At 37.3% G+C, this 21,025-nt stretch overlaps 1 protein-coding gene across 4 annotated transcripts in view; it reads left to right on the forward strand.

The window, feature by feature from the left end:
* The first annotated feature begins 2,457 nt into the window (after nt 1-2,457).
* Nucleotides 2,458-21,025, forward strand: part of LOC132122867 (synergin gamma-like) — a 42,053-nt gene continuing 23,485 nt past the window's right edge. For 2 of the 4 annotated variants that reach the window (XM_059533356.1, XM_059533358.1), the window contains exons 1-12: nt 2,458-2,597; nt 2,704-2,831; nt 2,909-3,014; nt 3,290-3,401; nt 6,416-6,718; nt 11,741-11,821; nt 12,932-13,006; nt 13,106-13,302; nt 13,818-14,057; nt 14,141-14,277; nt 17,037-17,155; nt 17,437-17,499. In XM_059533356.1, the coding sequence (XP_059389339.1) occupies nt 2,460-2,597; nt 2,704-2,831; nt 2,909-3,014; nt 3,290-3,401; nt 6,416-6,718; nt 11,741-11,821; nt 12,932-13,006; nt 13,106-13,302; nt 13,818-14,057; nt 14,141-14,277; nt 17,037-17,155; nt 17,437-17,499 (1,699 nt within the window). In that variant the 5' untranslated portion in view covers nt 2,458-2,459. The remainder of the gene's footprint in view (nt 2,598-2,703; nt 2,832-2,908; nt 3,015-3,289; nt 3,402-6,415; nt 6,719-11,740; nt 11,822-12,931; nt 13,007-13,105; nt 13,303-13,817; nt 14,058-14,140; nt 14,278-17,036; nt 17,156-17,436; nt 17,500-21,025) is intronic. The other 2 variants (XM_059533357.1, XM_059533359.1) reach the window with 2 other exon arrangements.

The following is a 21,025-nucleotide window of genomic DNA, read 5'->3' on the forward strand; positions in this document are numbered from 1 at the left end:
GGATTCAAGCATTCAACATGCTCATGTGTCCAACATTTGATTTGAAAGTGCTGTCTAGGTTGGCAAGTCACTGGGTTTTGATAATGTCTGTGCAAGGCTATCTAGCAAGCCCAGTATATTCTACTGTTAAGATAAACAGCTTCGGAGGGTGATACACATTTTTTCCCGGTAGGTGATGAACATCTCAGATTCTGCTCATTCATATCAAGGTTAAAAGGAAGGATAGAGCAGACCAAAGCCTCCCTGACCAGCATGTTTTATGTTTGAAGATGAGACCTCAGGTTCTGGCTGTGAGTGGGATCTTGACGGCTCTAAAAAATATTCATATAGGTGACTGGATCAACATCGTATCACCCTCATGGGTGTCACCGAGCTTACAGATTTTGATATCAGGCCTGGAAGGCACTTTGAATGTACTGACGTTTTCATAAAGTAGACCACATAACCGTCAGAAAGGCTCAAAAGGCCAGCTTCATGTTTTATTTACCTAAAGGGCTTTAGTCTCTGCTGAACTGCTTGAATAATGAATGTCTGGTTTCAAACGGTGCAGCACTAGGTAATGCTGATACCCGCCGTGAAACTAAATAACCACAGGACTCTACATAGGGCTGTTTTCTAAAAGTTTTTTTTACATTTACATGGAAGAACTTGTCGTGTTTTGGCACTTCTGTAAATGATGAGGAACTGGCTCATGTCTGATTTCAGTGATATATGAAATGCTGTTTAGCTGCTAAAGCTGTATATTAAAGGAGAAAAAAAATCTAAATTAAGAAATAGATTTCGATGCTATTTTTGGATAATTACATAACCCGATTTAGCCGTTTACGGAAGAACAGCTCTGTGTAGTTCTATTGTAGACTTAGTCTGGTGGCTAAAGCCATAATGAGCATCTTCCATATGGTTGTGTCTCAAACAGCTGCAGTGGAGTGCATAGGGAGTTTAATGGAACAGGTGTAACTGTATTGTTGCTTATCAGGTCTGAGAGTTCAGAAGAAAAGACTCAAGACAGCAATGTCAGCGATACAATCTGTTATTCTGTTTTGAAAGTCACTTAAATAAGCTTGCCCACACACGGACCCAACACAAAGATTTTGACAGTTCTTAAATTCAAAGGTAAGAGCTGATTTTCTGTGACCGCATAAAAAGTATAGGGGACTCCTTCATTTTTGTTTGTATCACATTTAAAGTATCCGTTGGTTAAAAAGGTGGATTGAATCCATTGTATGCAAGCTAGGCTCATTGGGAAAATGTGCATCTACCTTAATTTATGCAAGACTCAAACATACCTATGCATCCAGTTCACTGCAGTTGAAATGAACGCTAGATTCAGTAAAACACCAACAACCTTTATTAATTTTCTCACAAATTGTGATCACCGGAGGAGATTATTTTGGTGTTTATTTGCACAATACTATATTATAACATCCTATATTTTTTGATGATTGTAACACATAACCAGCTCTGTATTTATGGCTTGTCTGATGTAGTAAATTTGCTTGATACCTCACCTGGTAAAGCATTGCACTTGTGATGCGGAGTGCTCTGGTGCGAGTCAGGACATTTGAATATACGGTGATTTATGCTTTGTGATCAGTCACATATATTTTGTAGAGAAAGTGTGTGAGAAAAGTGGGGGAAATAATAGACTTGTTCATCCACCAGTTAAAATTCTGCCGACACCCTTACATCATTGATTGCGATATAATTTTTTTTCTATTTTAATGTTCATTAATTTGCAAATTTGCCATAATTTCAGATTGTCTTCACTCTTCATTAGAAAGCTTTTGTCAGCAAATATTGATATGATTAATTTAATTATTTAACTTAACTAGTGGATTGAATTCTTATTTATAAATAAATAATTATATATTAAAATTGAATGTTCAAGCAATACAATTAGATTTGAGAGCTGTAATTGAGAGTTAGTCTGTTTTTATACCAAAATTGTTTGGCAATTGAAAAATCTAAGATGTTTGTGAATCAAAGACTAGGAGATTTTTGATGGCCTAATCGGTTAAGGTGATCAACACTTTACTATTATAAATTAATAGGATGAGATGGGATATTTGGTGGAAGTTCATTTGGAAAAGCAGTTTTATATATATATATATATATATATATTATATATATATATATATATATATATATATATATATATATATATATATATATATATATAAATATTTGCAGATTTGTCCTTTTTTTTTCTCTGCCTATTGTTTATGCCAGTTTATTGTGAATCTGCATAATGTTGTTAGACTTTTAAATAAAATGTTGTAGTATCTTCATGGTAGCAGCCTGCTAGATGACTACAATATTAAGTGTCTTTTCTGTTCTAGATTGATGTACTCTGTAGCAGGGGGCATTGGACCACCGCAAGGTAAGCAGCTGACAATTTGTCTATTTTTTTGCCTATATTTTGTTGGGTACGTTTCTCCAGTATAGCATTTAAATGGAAAATGTTTTTGCTAAATTTGCAAGGAATGATGCCCATGCAGCAGCAGGGCTTCCCCATGGTCCAGGTCATGCAGCCCAATATGCAAGGCATGATGGGAATGAATTTTGGAGCACAGATGCCTGGTGCCGTGCCAATACAGGTCTGATTTAGAAACACCGAAGATATGTTAGCCATCAAAAAGTTGGACACCAGAAACCCTGGTCTCTTACTTGGGGGTCATCATTGTCCTTCTCTCATGTTTCTAGGGTGGGATAGCAATAGGCATGCAGACCCCTGGGATGCAGTTCATGGGTCAGCCTCAGTTCATGGGCATGAGGGGCCCGGGGCCACAGTTCCCTGTGGACCTACAGAAGCAAATGGCTGAGGAACATCAGTAAGGCTTTACTTATTCACACTGCCGGACAGTTGTTTGTACACCAGAACTTGTTTCTGATCAGTGTGTGTCCACAGAAAACGTCTGGAGCAGCAGCAGAGGATGCTGGAGGAGGACCGGAAGAGAAGACAGTTTGAGGAGCAGAAACAGAAACTATTCCTACTGAGCAACGTCAAACCCAAAGTGAGCAGAAATGATTTTCTATATAATCGATCTCTTTAATAATTACCTGATTGGTTTGATACCTGGAATTTGCTTTGTGCTTTTATTTTGTCATTTATTTTTTAGATATCTATATAGGGTTTTTTTTGCATACTAAAGTGTAATGAATATATACTAAAATTAAAACCATAAAAAAAACTTGTTACTTGAAATAAAATATTTTTTGTACTTACAAAAAATAGTATAACTTCATTATAATAAACTTGCACTGTATACTTTTTCTTGCCTATGAACAGACTGGGGAGAAGAGTCGTGACGATGCTTTAGAGGCCATCAAAGGAAATCTGGATGGGTTCAGCAGAGATGCCAAGATGCATCCAACACCATCTTCACAATCTAAGAAACCAGGTACATCCAGTGACATGTTCCAAATGCTTGATTGCCTTCTGGCCATTTGCTTTTCAAGTCCCTGCTCATGACATCCAGGGTTACATCAGTGGCCCAGACAGCTTTTGACAAGTCCACTGTGACCGTCGAGCGCTGAAGGACATTACCAGGGATACGCTCGCACACTGTTAAAGAGATCACCCAAAAATAAAAATCCTGTCATTTACTCACACTCCTCTCTTTCAAATCCCATGACTTTCTTTTCCTGTAGAGCACAAAAGGAAGATTTTGAAGAGTTGAACTGGATGCTGTTTTCTGTGCTAATCACGCAGGTTTGGGCTTATGTGAGGGTACATTTTCATTTTTGGGTGAACTATCCCTCTAAAGAATTGTTCCGTCTTAACACAAACACATCACATCTTTATGATCGAGCCATATAGATTTTTCCATCAGGTGCCAGGAGTCCCTCCAGATGTCAGAACTGCCAACCTATATTTATTTTGTAGCAGGTATGCATTTTAACCTCAATGTACGCTGGTGTGTATTGTCACTCTAAAATATGCTTAAAACTTGGTGACGCATCTGTGTACGCGAAATACTCAAACCAAGCAACGGCAAAAGAAGAGTTCAACCATTCAGAGCGCTGAGTTCATTCCCCAAGCGGTGAGAATTTTTTTTTTTTTTTGGTTTTTCAGTTTAAAAAATTTCAGTGCACTTTATCATTGAACTAGCCGTGTTTGTGTGTGTCTAGAAGCCTAATTGCCAAGATGAGGAAACTCCTCACATGCAGTAAAGACCAATGACTTGTAATGAGAAGTGTTTCTAAACCTGCTGTCCAACAAAAGAGAACATTATAAAATGCCTTTACTCCACAACATCAGTAGAGTGTTTGAAATGACTTCCTTTTGTGATCTGATATGTCTTATTACAGAATGTGGCAGAAAATATATTCTATACTATAAAAAAAAAGACTATGGCGATTAGCAGTGGATTGCAAATATACATAATTACTATGAAAATACCCAGGATGGCTTGAAGAATGCTTAAAATATACATTATCGCAGTCTAGTGTTATTGTCTTAATGTTTCATTCGAAACATTTATATATTTTACTCCGCTACAGTGATAACTGGATGGCTTTGTCCATATAAGAGATTTCCTGGAGTGTCATTAGGTTCTTTTACTTCTGTGATGCATATGTGGATTTTCTGCGCGAGGCTGCCCTCTCGCTTCCAGTATGAATGAAACGGACATTACAAGTGTTTATAGTACTTAAAAATGGCCAATCCATAAAATTATCTCAAAAGTAATTTGATTTAGATATATGATAATCCATGTTTTTCTACAGTATACAGAAGTGTATTGGAGTTCTAATTAAAGTGAACTTCAACATGATTACTTTTTTAATAGAATTTTAAATCGCAAAAAAATAAAATACTCTGTGCCATCAGAACTGAAAATCGTTGTTAAACGTGTGTGTGTGACTGAGTGCAGACCTACTAACTGTTGGAAAATATTTAACATGAAATCTTGTATTTTGCACATTGTGCAATTATGATTTGAACATTTACAAAAAAAAAAAATTCCAAGGTTGGCAGGTCTGAGATGTTTCCGTTGAGTATTTGCGGTGTAATGCTGATGTAATACATTATACTCCACTTTCATACTCTTGCAGTTTTACCCCTCTCACCTGCAAAATAACAGTGCAGAAGTTTAATATCACAATATGTTTTTAGTCAACTGATGCAGTTGTTTCTGCTCAAACTGTTTATTTTTGGAAAGACTAGTAGTCAGGGTTCAAAACCACCTTTGCCATTTGCAGGTGAATTTTTATTAGCTTAATGTCAAGTTTGGGGTCAGTAAGGTTTTGAAAAGTCTCTTATGATCATCAGGCTTAATTTATTTGATCAAAAATACAAAAAACATAGATTATTAAATATTGTAATTTAATAATTAAAAAATAATTTAAATGTAATAGTATAGTTGAAAAATATGTATTCCTCTGAAGAACAGAACAATGCTGCTAAAAATTGCATCAGTGTAACATGATCCTTCAGAAATCATTCTAATATGCTAATTTGTTGCAAAAAAAAAAAAAACTTATCAATGTTGAAAAACAATTGTGCTTTTTTTTTTGTTTTTTTTCCCAGGATGAATCAAAAGAGCATCATTTAATTAAAAGTCTTTTGTCCCATAACAAATGTCTTTACTGTAACTTTTGATCAGTTTTTGTCCTTGCTGAATAAAAGTATTTCTTATACATATACTTAATTTTTTTTGTATCTAGGGAAGTTTTACTTCTCTAATGCAAACTTCTAATGGGTCCTTTGAAATGAAACCTATTTAAAGAATGGTTTGGTCTTAGATTTGATCACGTGTATCATCGGAGGTCAGATTGTCGTTCTCAAAATCGGACCTAAACCATGTAATGTTGCAGTTTGTTGATACCAGCCAATTGACAAGTATTTTTGGTTATTCACTCACCAAAGCCAATTTTTACTCTGATTTGGCTTTAACATTCACACATCACGTTTTATGTCCATAATGTGACATTTGAGCAAAACAAGATATTAAAAAAACAAAAAAACATTTAAGCAGAAATTAATTGGATGGTAAGATGTGGATGCTGTATCCCTGACTGCAGTCAGATAGAATGACACTTTACTAAAATAATGCTGAAATAGTTAAGGGATGTTGGCAGAAAAGGAAGGGCAAGCATTTTCTTTGGACTAATATTCACTAGTGAATCATTCATGGTAAGACCAGAAAAGAGTGTACATTTTTGCTTTCATGTTGACCTTAATATAATACATAGTAGGAAATTGAGTAATGTATAGACAAGTAAATTTCCATTGACATTTTCACTGAAAGGTTGCATTTGTTTTTATAAATTAAAACCGCAGCGCCACACCTAATGAAATTCAGTACCCTCCTGTTGATGTAAACTGTTTGATTTTTATTTATTTTATTTCAGTCTGCCTGTGTGGTCAAAACTCATGTGTATTTTGTCTCACTCTGTTGTTTGGTTTTTGCAGACTCATCGCCATCCCATTCCTCTGTCACCTCTCATTCCCTTCCTCCTGCTTTCTCTGATGACGACGATGAGTTTAGTGACTTTGTGCAAGGCCCTGTTGATGCCTCCTCCTCATTCCCCTCTTCATCCCTTTCTCCGTCCTCTCCTTCACTGAGAGCTGCTCATGTTAGCCAGCCATTAGAGATGGGGCCTGGCCAGCATCCCCCTTCCTCCCCTCTCCCTCACGCTGTCCCTTCATCTCTCCCTGTCTCACCTGCCATCCAACACTATTCTGTCATCTCCAGCTCCCAATCTGCATTCCAAGGTAACTCTCATGGTTTCTCACTTTGTCATACCATCACTTGGTAGCACCCATAATCAGAGGCTAGATGCCATAACTACACTGCTTAGCAATGTTTCTCCATTATAGCTTATTTAAAAGCAGTAACAACATACACCATCATTCAAAAGTTTTTAAAAAGTCTTATGCTCACCACGGCCACAAAAACACAGATAAAACGGTAATATTGTAAAAAATCTAGTAATTTTAAAGCAACTGTTTTCTAATTTAATGTTTTATTAAATTGGTTTTAATATGATGGTTTTTAATTTGTGACAGCTGAATTTTCAGCATCATTACTCCAGTCTTTAGTTTCACATGATCATTCAGAAATCTTTGTAATATGCAGATTTTCTGCTCAAGAAACATTTCTTCTTATAAATGTAAATTTTAATACTTTTGTAGAAACGTAATGCATTTACCCCCCCCCAAATTCTTTGAATAAAAAGCTCAAATGAAAAGCATTTATTTGAAATGGAAATATTTTGTTACATTATAAATCTCTTTACTGTCGCTTTTGATCAACTGTCACCCCCCCCCCCCCCCCCATTTTTTAAATAGGCATTAAAGAAAATTAGCAGATTTTGGCAAAAGTGGAATTTTTTCAAAAAATTTAAGTATCAAAAAGTTATAGAAGTTTAAATGTGCTGTAAATATGCACTATATTAATTTTTTTATTATAAATATTTTACATAACAGGTTTTACTCTAAAATTGGTATTAAATTAAAGCCTTGTCTAAATAAGTTATGTTATAAATTTGAAGTTGATATGAAAAAAATTGAGGTTCCTGTGAGATTTTATTTAGGGCGTCATACCACACACAGCCACTGGGAGTCATCAGAACTATTTTGAATTTTGCTTTACAAATTTTTCTCTAGATTTCTCTTTGAATTTTACTTCTATCTCAAAATAACTCAAAAATATGAAATCCTGAGACTCGGACCTTTCCAATGATATGTTTGTTGCCAAGATTATAAAAAGTTTTGGTTCTAGAAGACCGTAATGCATTATGTTTTATGACACTTGGCATTGCCCACTAAGGGGGAGGTGACCGCCATTAGATTTTAAAGTACCATTTCCATGGTAAAGCAATGTCCGATTTTCAAAATGGTTTTCACAGGATGAATCTTAAGCTTCTGATTACTAGGGATGAACTAGGGATGCACCGAATATTCGGCCACCGAAAATTTTCGGCCGAAAATGGCATTTTCGGTTTTCGGCCGATAGACTTTTATCACCGAAACAACACGGCCGAAATGTTGTGATGACGCAAATTGAAACCACGACCTGCACGTGCACCTGCATAGCGCAGACCACGAGCTCCCCGCGACATTCACTTCACACCAGTGAGAACATTCTCTCTCTTCTTATTCCTTTATTCGCAGCACTAAAGCATCTCCTAACAAAGAGATTAAGACGGACCACGAAGTAAAAAAAAAAACAAAGAAAAGTAGAGTCTGTTAGCACACGTCTCACTGAGATCTTTTCGGATCCTCTGCACTTCATCGCGAATGTGCTTGATCTGCGTTATAAAGACCATTACTTGGATGCGGAAATAAGGCAGCGCGCACGAGAAATGATCCAGGCCACACTGGATGCGGAGAACCCGCGTGGAGACGGAGAAGCGCCAAGCGCAGGAGACAGATCAGAGCGCAGAAAAAAAGACTTGTCTCTGCACCAGATGAGGGGCATGCACCCTCGTTGTCTGATGTGTTCAGTGGAATTCTGCAAGAAAGTGCCTCAAATAATACGTTGGCTATTTTGTTCTTAGGCTACTATATATGTGACGTGTGTGTGTGTGTGTGTATATATATATATATATATATATATGTGTATATATATATGCATATATATATATATATATATATATATATACACACACACACATAATATCAGATTGTAGCCATATTTCATGCTAGATTTCTGCTTTAATTTGATAAAAATGTTTATTTATGCCCTGGCCCTATTTAAATACACTCTCTCAAATATTTCTCAAATGTCAGTCAGATTACAAGCTCAACTGCTCAACAGCTAGATGGTTATCTGTCTGAAGTCCCCATCCCCAGAAGTGATAACCCTCTTGCCTACTGGAGAAGTAATGCACTTTCTAGTCCTACAGAGAAAAATTTTAAATGCACTTCACCTAAATGCACTTAGTTTTTATGAGAGAACAGTTAATTTTAAAACCTTTCTGCAGGCCTGTACATTATTATTTAATATACACATGAGTGGGATAAATTTAGTTTGAATTTTATTTTAATACTGTGCATTGTTGCAATGTGCTTAAAAATACATAATTTCAAATTATGCAAATATTTATTGTTTTTTTTTTAATTTATGTAATTGTAATTATCTTTGAAACTTTAATATTTATGCAATTGCAATGTCTTAATTTTAGTAAAGTTAGTACACGGTCATAGCAATAAATGCAATGGTACTAATAATTGGCATAATTTGTTTCGGTTTTCGGCCTTGGTTTTCTCGTTTTCGGTTTCGGCCAAGAATTTTCATTTCGGTGCATCCCTACTGTTAACACTTCCCCCTTAAGCATACTAGCGCGTGTGTAGTCACATGACTCTGCTCTCCAGTCAGTGGCATAAAAGCAAAACATGGAGCTGAACGCCGGTTCAACACATACTGATGGCGCGTGAGCGGCGAGCCTTGCGTCTTCACTAAAATTTGTCAGTTGTATTTGTTTTATGGTTTGGACATTCAAGCGATTAGATGAACGGATGTGTTCCCGGTTTGTGTCCGTTCTCGGACTGTTCTGTGTATTTTAACTGTAGAAAAGGTTGTTCCGAGTCGAAACTGCGATACAGGAAACTACATCAGTATATCATCAAACGCAGCCGTTTTTGTTTTACGTGAACATAAACAGATGAGAAAGAAAACACACATGTACAATATTTTTGTTTAAAGAGACAACAGCCTAATAAATGTGCTGTCTGTCATTAATGTTAATCAAAGAACAAAAGAAAATCATTCACTGATCTTGACTGAATATATTTAATAACTTTACTTAATCTTTATTTTATTTATAAAAAGAAAACTATGCAGTGTTTTTAAACTTTTTATTACAGTTTCTGTACTTGAAATTTAGTTTATTTGTATTTATTTATGATATTGCTAATTGATTTGTTCCTTTCTTATTACTGACCTATCTTATTACTTGTCTTTAACACTTTAATATTTGAAATTTATATGAATCTAGTTGTTTTTGCTATGGTATTTATTTTTTTAATCACAGGCAAAATTCCTCTTGCGGTGTTTTGTAGGCTGTTGATTTTTGCTCATGTTATTCAGCTGCAACAGAATGCTTTGTAAAATGTTTGACATCTAAATGTTTGACTTAATTTTTTTTATATTGGATTTTTTATCGTATTGGAATCGAAACTAGGAATCGATAAAATTCAAACGATACCCAACCTTAGTAAGAAATGTTACGAACATAGATAAAATAACTGCTGATAGTCAATCATATTTACATTCCAACCCTTTTAGTGAACTATGAGGGCAAAAAACCCAAAACTGAAACAAAATAATCGTTCATTAATCGTAATCGAGGTAAAATGTTCAATTGATCAAGGTTTTGATTTTAGGCCATAATCGTCCAGCCCTAATGTAACGGATACTTTCCTTCAGATCTTTTAAACCTTTTTGCCCATAACCACTTGCTGTCTTGCTGTGTTCTTGATGTAGAGTCAAAAGTCTGTCGAGGTTTCTGATTCAGAGATGATAGTCACCATCTGTGAGATATGCACAGTGATTCTGACTCAATATGCTCTTATAATTTAAGATGGAGTTCTGTCAGCATACCACACATGCACACTATGCCGATTGTGACCGTGTGCTGATAAGGAGCTCACAGTGAAGTCTCCATCGAAATGTGTGATTTGATAGTGTTACCAGTTCAAGTTAAAAACATTTTGACAATTTTTGCCATGTTTATTACCGAAGAAAAAAAATGATTTGAATTTTAACTTCGAGATGGTGTTCTCTGAGGGGCATCTACAACTGACTGTGGTTCATAATATTTTGTACCATCAACACACTGTCGCTGAAATAAAATTAGAGGCATTCAACTACTCATACAACATTAATCAGCAAATTGTTCATGACTAAACATTTTCTTGTTCCACCTCAGGCACTGTGAAGTGGGTCAGAGATTAGAATAGTCAGTGTAAAAGTGAATAAATTGTTATAATTCAAGCGGTTACGTACCTGCCTCTCTTAGACATTTTATTTAAAAAAAAAAATCACAGTAGGACAATATATCTGCTCCAAAAGCTAGTGTGCATCCTTGGTGTATGTTCCCTACATAGACAATATAACATATGTTTACTCTGACAGACCTGGAACACCCTACATAGTGAGCAACTTCCTGGATGGCATGTGTGCCATACTCCATACTTTGTGCTCAGTACTCTAAAAAGTATCAAATTAAATCGCATATAATTTATAATAAATTAGTTTTTATTTAAACATATTTTTTATACTTTATTTAATGACATTTAAGAATGTATATTTAACACTTTTCTTGACTTTGTCCACCGTTTTGTTTGTTTTTTTTCATTAATCTTGTTGCAGTGTACTCTGGGATTTCTTTATTCTATCAACTGCAAATAATAATGCAGTGATGTCTTATTTTAAAGACCGAATAATGTTGCCTACCTCATGGAAAAACTTGTCTGCATCGCGCAGTTAGAGCTAAGGACACACACACACACACACACACACAGTCATGTTTGGTACTCGTAGTTAAAGTGTAAGCTACTACAGTTCAATATGGCCTCTGTCCCTAACTGATTTAGGCCCATCTCTGGATGAGAAGATGTTCTCATCTTGTGATTTGACCACTGATAAGAAGGCCCAGGTTAGTTTTAAGCCACACCAGGCTCTGTCTGAGATGTGTCCCAGAGTTCAGGTCACAGCCCAGTTTCACAGCAGCACCAGAGCCCTAAACTGGGCCCAAACTCAAGATGACTTCAATTCAGCCTTCATTATAGAGATGGCTCCTGAGTCTCTACCCGCAACTCAGGCGCCCCCTGCAGCAGACAGCCCGCCCGTCCAGCCCACTAGCACCAGCGGTGAGAAGAAAATGTCTGTTTTTTTTTTTTTTTTTTAGTCCCGCTTCTTTTTCAAGCTTCTCAAAATTAACACAACTTGCAGCTTGAGACTTCCTCTATTTGCTAATCATGAGATACTTGGTTTAGAAGGGCTGGTTTCTTATCTTGCTGTTGATTATACCTAACACTTCTCAATGAATATCCAAGTAACCAGATCTGTCCTCTTACTTAAGCTGTCTATGCTAAAGCAGAGCCAAGGCATTAAACGGTAAAATATATGGGCCTAAAGGCTTTACCCTTCAAGACAATGTTTCTGTCCTGGACATCTAACTGATTTTGCATGTGATCAAAAATACGTGCATATGTGGGATTTAACGTGTATACTGGGCTTCATCTCTTAACACATGCTGCTATATAAATTCATCCACTTCTGTATGATATTCCCATCTGCACTATCCTTTATTTTCCAATTGCTCTGAAATTATGATTCTGGATTATTTAGGGTTTGATATCCATTTAATCCAGGGGTGTCCAATCTTGCTCATGGAGGGCCATCATCTTCCAGAGTTTAGCTCCTGACACACCTGCCTGGAAATTTTTGGATTTTGATTATCCTGTTCAAGTGTGTTTAATTAGGGCTGGAGCAAACTTGGTAAAAATATGGCTCCCTAGTATCAAGATGGGGGTGGGGGGAGGATCAAGTTCATGATTCATTGCTGATGATTCTTAGTTGGAGGTTTAATTGCCATATCCCCATTTAAATCATTTGCCTAATTTACTTCTCCATATGACTCAGTTTTGGCACAGTTTTCAATGCACACATTGGCAATGCATGTAATTAGATGAGTGTCAGTGCTAATACAAAGTAATACTGTCTTCTCCGTATGTTGACAATCTGTTTGTCCTACAAACCCCCCAGCTCAAGACAGCTGAGTTGACCGCAGAAGCAGTGGGAGTCTTAAGTGTATCTGTGCATGGTGTCAGTAGTACATCTGTGCTGAGCTTTGCCAACAGCAGGTGTGGGGGATGTCTGACTGTGCAGTAGGCACATGGGATATATGCTTGATAAGGCATTCTTGGCTTAAGAGTCTACAAACAACATCTCACGGTCTCCATGTCCGTCACAAACAGGTGTGGGCGTCTACCCCCAACAAGACATGCAACCCATGGTGCCATCCTGGTTGTACAATGACTCACTTATCCCAGGTACTTGCTCTTGACATCATTGGATTTTATATTTTTTCATAGTTCTGCAAATTAAGTTTTATATCCCGGGATCTAATGCCAAATGTTTGCTCTTCACAGAGTTGTTCAAGAAGGTCCTTGAGTTCACTATGACACCAACAGGTATTGACACAGCCAAACTCTACCCAATTCTAATATCATCGGGTCTGCCACGGGAAGCTCTCGGACAGATCTGGGCCTTGGCCAACCGCACCACACCTGGGAAGCTGACCAAGGAAGAGCTGTACACCGTCCTGGCCTTGATTGGAGTTGCTCAGGTAGCTGCCGAAAGTCCATAATTTCAAACATTGCTTATGTGGATACTCTATTACCAAGAGTATGTAGATTTGCAGTGACGGGAAGTTATGTTATCTTCTCTTCCCTTGCTACTCTTGGCAGTTAAAGAATAGAAACTGTATCTCTTTCAGCACCTCATTGTAACCTTCCAGTAATAACGCATTTGTTATGCAAATTGAAAAGCTCAATGTGGAGCCACTCTTCCGGTGCTTCAGTCTTGTAGAGCAATAAAGAAAGGAAAGCTCTGGAGGATGCCAGAAATGGCATTGAAAATGGAAGTTGACTTTAATGAATATTTAAGGCAAAAAAATCAGACTACCTCAAGGCATGGGGATGGTATGGTGTACTACAGTGCTCTACAACTCCAGTTCTGGAGGTCCAGTGTCCTGCAGACTTAAGTATCAATCCCAGTTTTTGCCCACTGGCCATCCAGGACTTGAGTTGAAGAGTCTTGGTGGACTGGTTAAACATTGCTTTTTGTGGTTGTATTCTCTAGAGTGGTCTTACAGTCATGAGTTTGGAAATCCTGAGTCAGTTCCCCTCCCCGCCTGTGCCCAATCTACCTGCCATGACTATGGCCATTCCTGCTGTCCTGCCTCAGCACCAGCAGCCCATCATGACCCAGCCACCCGTGTCCATGGCCATGCCGGTCACTGCACCACCTGTCATGGGCATGACACTGAACCCACCTGCACAACAACCAGCCAGCTTAATTACCAACTTCCCTCCTGTTCAGGTAAACAACAGACACTTTATTACAGAGAATTACTGCACTCTGTTGTCACACAACTGATTTATGTTTCTGTTGGCTTGAGTTAGGCTACCAAGACTGATGACGATGATTTCCAGGACTTCCAGGAAGCCCCCAAAGCTGGTGCTGGCGATGACTCATTCACCAATTTCCAAGGAGAGACAGCAGGAGGGTTCCCCAGCATGACGTCATCATCCCAAAGCGGGTATGAACTAGTGTTGTCACGGTACCAAAATTTCAGTATTCGGTACCGATACCAGTGAAAATCCACGGTTCTCGGTACCAATTTCGGTACCAAAGCAAAACACAAAAATATGCTATTTAAAAAAAATATATATCTTTTTAGCACTAAAAATAAAACCAATGCCATTCTTTATACTTATTTACAATTGTGTTTAAAGTTTTTCTACAAGTTATATAATTATGAAAAACAGTAAACAAGTTTCACCCAAATTTAATTTGTCTTTTAATTTATGAAATTTAAACACTATTTAAACACGATTTGCTATTAAAATTAAAACATTGAAGAAATATTTTGATTTATTTCTTAAAATAATAATAGTAATATTTCTAGCACTATGCCTTTATGTAAAAATTAACTTTTAGGCCTAATGAATGCATATTTGTCATTTTAACTGAACTTAAGACTGGTGGTGATGCTTAAGATATTTTTGGTCATTGATGGTTTCTGTAAAAAAAAAAAAGTAATAGATTATAGTAATTATTATTAAAAGATAATACTACTACTAATTCTACTATCATACTAATGTATATACAATGCACTATGAATTGATGAGCTGCTGGGTTCATGAATATTAATCACGTTGTCTGCGTTCGGTCAAACTGATTTGCTGAAATCAAAACAGGGACGGTAAGAGATCAGCGCCAGCCAATGAAATTGCCATTTGAGCATTAGCTCCGCCCACTACCGGAGAAACCGGTATGTCTTCTGCTTGTTCAAAAATGAAAATGAATAATTCTAAATGAACTCCATTACAGGGAAAGACAATCAAGAATAGTTTACATATAGCGTGTCGATTCAGCGTGGTAAGACTCTCGCTCTCTCCTCTCTTTTGCATGTGTGAGAAACTGAAAAGATCGCTTGATGGAGAGAGAACTCTGAAGCTCAGATGCTGAAATTAATGCAAGCTTCATGCGCTTCAGTCTATGTAGTAAACAAACCCACACGTCTCTGCCATTCATTAATTCACACAGAGACGCGCAGAACACGGATTCATATTTCAAGCAACATTTGCGGCTTAACATTTACAGATATTGGTCCATATGGAGATTTGATTTGATTAATTTATGCTAACTTTGACAAATTCCATGACTGTCCATATTAAAATGTAAGTTTCATTTTCATGACTGGATTTTGAGATTCCGTCCTCGTTTTCTGCTTCGCGGAAATCATAGCGCTGAACCGGGTTTGAACGGGACCTCGGTACTACCGGTACTTAAAGAAACCTGGTACCGTCACATTTAAAAATTTTTAGTACCGACTTGGTACCGAAGTACCGGGTCTTTTGACAACACTAGTATGAACGTAGTTTTTCTTCAAGTTACTCCCTGCATCATGGGATATTGTTACATTCCTGCGAAAGCATATTTTATATGTAATGCAAATTGCTTGTAGAAATGCTTAGTAAAGCAGCATCCTGTCATCTCTCATTAGTAGTTTCTGATATTGTTTTTATGCTTTGTTAATTCCTCTGGACTCAGTTCACCCATCTGTAGCATGGAATCGCTCTCCTCTTTGTAATGGCTTGTAATAACCTGCTCGACGCAACAATTAAACCCCGCCATCTTTTCTAATTAACCCATTTCTTTGGACAGCTGACGAGCTCATTCCATTTTATTTATATTCACATCTGCACCGTTTTATGCTCCCAGGAAAAATACAGGGAGTGAGAGGTTGGAAAGTACATTTGAGTGTCAGCCTTTACCGGCTGAAGAATATTTTGATGCTTGAATGTGTCCGACTGCTGGCTAATTAAATCCGTGAAAGGAAGTGTAGAGAATAATACAGGAAGTGAGGGTAAGAGCAGAGCTGGGAATATCACTCTCTTATGAGGGAAGTGATCCAAGATGGAGAAGAAAGAAAGAAACCAACTTTTAGTAAAAACCTTGAGCTTAAATTTCAAGTTGCATATTTCTACTACACAATGAAAGCACATACTTTGAAGATGATTGGGGAAGTAGTTTGGGACAGTAAGAAAGAGAGGAGATAAATTATATATATATATATATATTTATTTTAAATATACAATAAATTGATCAAAAGTGACTAAAGACATTTCTAATTTCCATATTACATTTATAATAATAATAAATATTTCTTGAGCAGCATATCAGGTTCACGGGACATTGGAGACTTTAGTAATGGGTGCTCAAAATTAAACTTTGCCGTTGCAGGAGTAAATTATATTTTGAGAAATATATATATTCACAATATTACTGTTTTACTGTCATTTTTATCAAATAAATGCAGTTCTTTCAAAAACATTTTCAAATTTTACAGACCCCAATCTTTTGAACTAATGTAAATGCTTTTCAGTATTGGGACATGCTGTTATAAATCTGTCTTGATATTGCAAGACACCGTTTTTCACAAATATATGTAAATATAAGCATCTAGCTTAATATATTACCTTTTTAAAATTGTATTTTCTACAAGTAAAAAATACTGAATCAACTGGGTATAGTATATCTGGCAAACTTTGGCATACGATGTTTGTTTTGGTTTTGGACGCACTAAATTCTAATACTGCATACTTTATAGCAGGGATAGTATGCAAATTAGGATTGTACCTCAGGCTTTTAGTCTACATTTAGGAGCATCAAGGAACAAAAATAAGTATCTTTAAACTGCATATTATGCTTTGGCTTGTAAACTCTTTGTAGCTTGTAAAGCACTTTGACCTGTTTGGACTGACTGGTGTAGGTTTTGTCTGCTTCATACAGTGTTCCTGCCATGCTGACTCCAGTGTCAGGGTCTTCATCATCCTCCTCTTCTGATAAATATGCAGTGTTTAAACGGTTGTCTGTGGAGCAGCCTGCAGAGCCCACACCTCCTGTCTCAGGTAAAACACACAGAAACCGTCCATTCAGCTCTATACACCTCATTAACCTTTTGAGGAAGGCAGATCTCTCAGAAGACTTCTGTCATATTGGTTTAACTTTTAATACTGATTCTCTTGTCTAAATGCATTTGAGAAGACTGTGTGGCCGGCAGATGTGTTTTGCATAAATTTATCCTGCTATTTATAACCTTCCTGCTGCTCCTTTTATCATTATGACCTAGTTAAAAAGCACACTTTACTGCTTCTACACACAGGCTTTGTTTTACTGTGTTTTGTTCCAGATTCAGGTGACAAATACAGTGTTTTCCGAGAGCTTGAGCAGCCATCAGACAGAAAACCAGTTGGTAAGCACAGCAGATGCATGTCTGACACGGCATGAACACATCAAGTACACATCCCAGTTCTGCTGTTTAATGCAGTTGCTTCTGCCTATAGTGTGTTTAGTTTGGTGAATGACTCCATACACTGATGTAGGCATGTGTCCCTGTCTCACTAGAGCAGAATCCAGTGGCGACCGCTCTGAGAGAGCCAGTAAGTCAGTGGTTGCAGTGACCTCTTTTCCAGAACTCCTGTAGTTCTGTTCTCTCTCTACCTTTGATTCATTATATAGGCTGCAGCTTGAATGGAATTAAGTAAATGACACACAGATGACAAACTTTAAGTGGTTGATCAAAATATTTTATTTATTGTTACTGTATTGAGAGGGCACAGTGACTAATGGATGATTCATTGCCAATATTTATGATGTAACAATTTAGTCATAGCAAAATGGAATTGGTCATGTAAAATTACTTTAAGGGTGTACTCACACTAGCCAGTTTGAACCGTGCCCGAGTGCGTTTGACCACCAAAGCGTGGTTCGTTTGACTAGTGTGAGTGCTCCGAACCGTGCCCGGGCGTGGCTCGATTAGCCGGCCCTGGCCCGCTTGGAAGAGGTGGGCCAGAGCACGGTTCAGTTGGACTCGGGCGCGGTTCGCATGCAGTGTGAGCGCTAACCGTGCTGGAGCACGGAACAGGACGCGTGGCGTCACGGTTTTGCGACGCTCCAAAAGTGCAGCTGCAAAGTCCTTGCTGCACTTCAGCTGGTACCTTCCAAACCTCCTCATGCGAGCAGCACGCGCTAAATTTTCGCGCCACTAAGGCGACAGATCTGTTTAACAACAGGCTGTGAGAGGGCTGTGGACCACCGTGGACCAAACGACACAAAATTATCCACAAAGAAAACAGAGCGATGGACTCCATTGTGTTCAGAGAGCGCCGCTCTTCCTGTTTATCCCGAAACCGTCGCACCATAATGACGTAAGCGTGCTCCGGCACGAATGCTGAAACCCTATGTGAGTGCCGGCCAGAGGGGGAGTGGGGAGGGGGGACAATCGTACTCAGCCGGTTCATGGCAACCGTGCCTAGTGTGAGTACACCCTAACCCTTATGCATTGTTGGGGACATTTTCGTCCACTAGGGGGTAAAGTTGAGTCTTATTTTGGCCACAACTTTCTCTGTGTTTGAGCTAATGGAATGATTCTTGGTGAGACATCTTATTTTGACCCATATTTTGGGTCAAAATATTGAATTTGGGTCGAAATTTTTCAACTCAACGGTACACTTTGGGCAAATTCACTACCCTTTCGGTATGTTCGTGGATTAAAACATCCACTAAATTAAACTGCTGTAAAAATGTATCAGTATGTATTTTTTTTTTTTGCATAAATCTATTAATCAACTTCAGTCCTGATCAAAACTACCAAATGTTTAAACTTTTTTCAGATACATCAAGGTAAGTGCACAAAGGTCACTCACTCACTTACACACTCACACTCACTCACTCACACACACACACACAATAGTTTGCTGTTATATAGCTTCATATACAAGTCAGAAACTAAGGTTTTTTTGCACAGGCCTATCTAAAGGGTTAATGGTCCCACCTAGTGATCAACTGTAAAAATAACAAACTTTACCTCTTCCCAAAAGGGAAAACCACAAACAATCAAGAATGCATGATTATATGGTGTCATGGCTTTGCAATCAAAGAATGTCGTTATAATGGAAGTCAGTGGGGCAAAAACAGCCACCAACAACAGAGGGAGAAAAAATTTAAATCTAATGCTGCCCAAAAACTAACAATGCTTTAAAGCCAATCTTGTTACTAATCTTTGACATGCCCAAGACTGTGATTAAAAGGTAAAAAAAAATCCAGCCACAATTACTTTTATATTGAAAAGAAGTCATTTTGTGTTTTTCTCCCCCCTCCCAAATCAGTGACATCATTTATGAACTTGGCAATTAAAGAGTTAAAATCTTGGATTTAAAAAAAAAAACATTTGGTAGTTTTGATCAGGACTGAAGTTGATTAACAGATTTATGCAAAAAAAAAAATTAATCTGATACATTTTTACAGCAGTTTATTTGAGTGGATGTTTTCATCCCGAACATAACGAAAGGGTAGTGAATTTGAACAATGCACAAAGGTTAACATTTATTTCACAAAATAATTAATACTCATTTATTTTAATAATTTTCACAAGATTTAATACTTATTATTTTGAAATAAATTTTAAATCAAATATTTATAGAAAATATACTTTATCCATCAAAGGGATAGTTCACCCAAAAATGAAAATGTTATGTTTATCTGCTTACCCCCAGGGCATCCAAGATGTAGGTGACTGTTTCTTCAGTAGAACACAAACCAAGATTTTTAACTCAAGCCGTTGCAGCCTATCACTCTTATAATGTAAGTTGATGGGAATCACGGCTAAATCATACACTAAAACTAAAAGAAATACACACAACTAAACTAAACCCTGCGGCTCATGATGATACATTGATGTGTCAAGAGACAAACCGATCTATATAGTTTTTTTTCACCTCTGATACACGCAATGTCTGTTAAAACTCTCCTAAGTGCATTCTCCACAGCAGGTGGAAGAGGTGTCGTCGTTGTCTTGCTTTATGGCAGATCGCAGACTTGTAAGTGCATTACCGCCACCTATCTTTCAAATGGACCATTGACACTCATAATTGAGATTGTAGATCGAGTGATGAGAACATGCACAGGAGGACGCCGTACTCAGGAGTTTCTAACTGTTAAGACATTGTTTGAATTAGAGGTAAAAAAAAAACCTATAAATACTGTTCAGTTTCTTGCTCAGACCAATCGTTTTGTCTTTACACATCAATGTATCATCACGAGCTGCAGGGTTTAATTTGGTTTTGTGTATGTTTATTGTATTGTAGGATTTAGCCGTAATTCTCATCCACTAACATTATAAGAGTGATCAACTGAAACGGTTTGAGTTAAAAACCTTGGTTTGTGTTCTACTGAAGAAACAAAGTCACCTACATCTTGGATGCCCTGGGGATAAGCAGATAAACATAATTTTTTTATTTTTGGGTGAACTATCCCTTTAACAAGCTGTTGAAGAGGTTTGCCATATGACTAAAAACATCCAATATTTAGTTCACTTAAGACAGATTATGAATGTTTACGTGAACACTTGCCAAATTTGGAATTGACAATTTTGTAAGTATTTGCGTTCAAGTGCAGTATGCTGCAAAAATAAATGAATCCGTGATTGCATGCTGTTGTGCAATTATCAAATAATAACACTTTTTAACATCAAGCACATGACTCGTTTTATTTTCTCAATTGTGCATTTTTCATGCTTCAGTCGAATGTGCCAGTAATTAAGCAGTTCTACACTCCACTGATAAATTTACATAATATACATGATACAGCAAAATCTCTCACAATAGATACTTCATATCAGCATAATATATATCGTCATATGTCTTAGCCCTAGGCTGTTTGTAGATTTTGTAAGGCAAAGCTTACTTATTGGACACGTGATCCAGATCTGTCCAAATATT

The sequence above is a fragment of the Carassius carassius genome, chromosome 41, assembly GCF_963082965.1.
Source record: "Carassius carassius chromosome 41, fCarCar2.1, whole genome shotgun sequence".
Classification (NCBI taxonomy): Eukaryota; Metazoa; Chordata; class Actinopteri; order Cypriniformes; family Cyprinidae; genus Carassius; species Carassius carassius.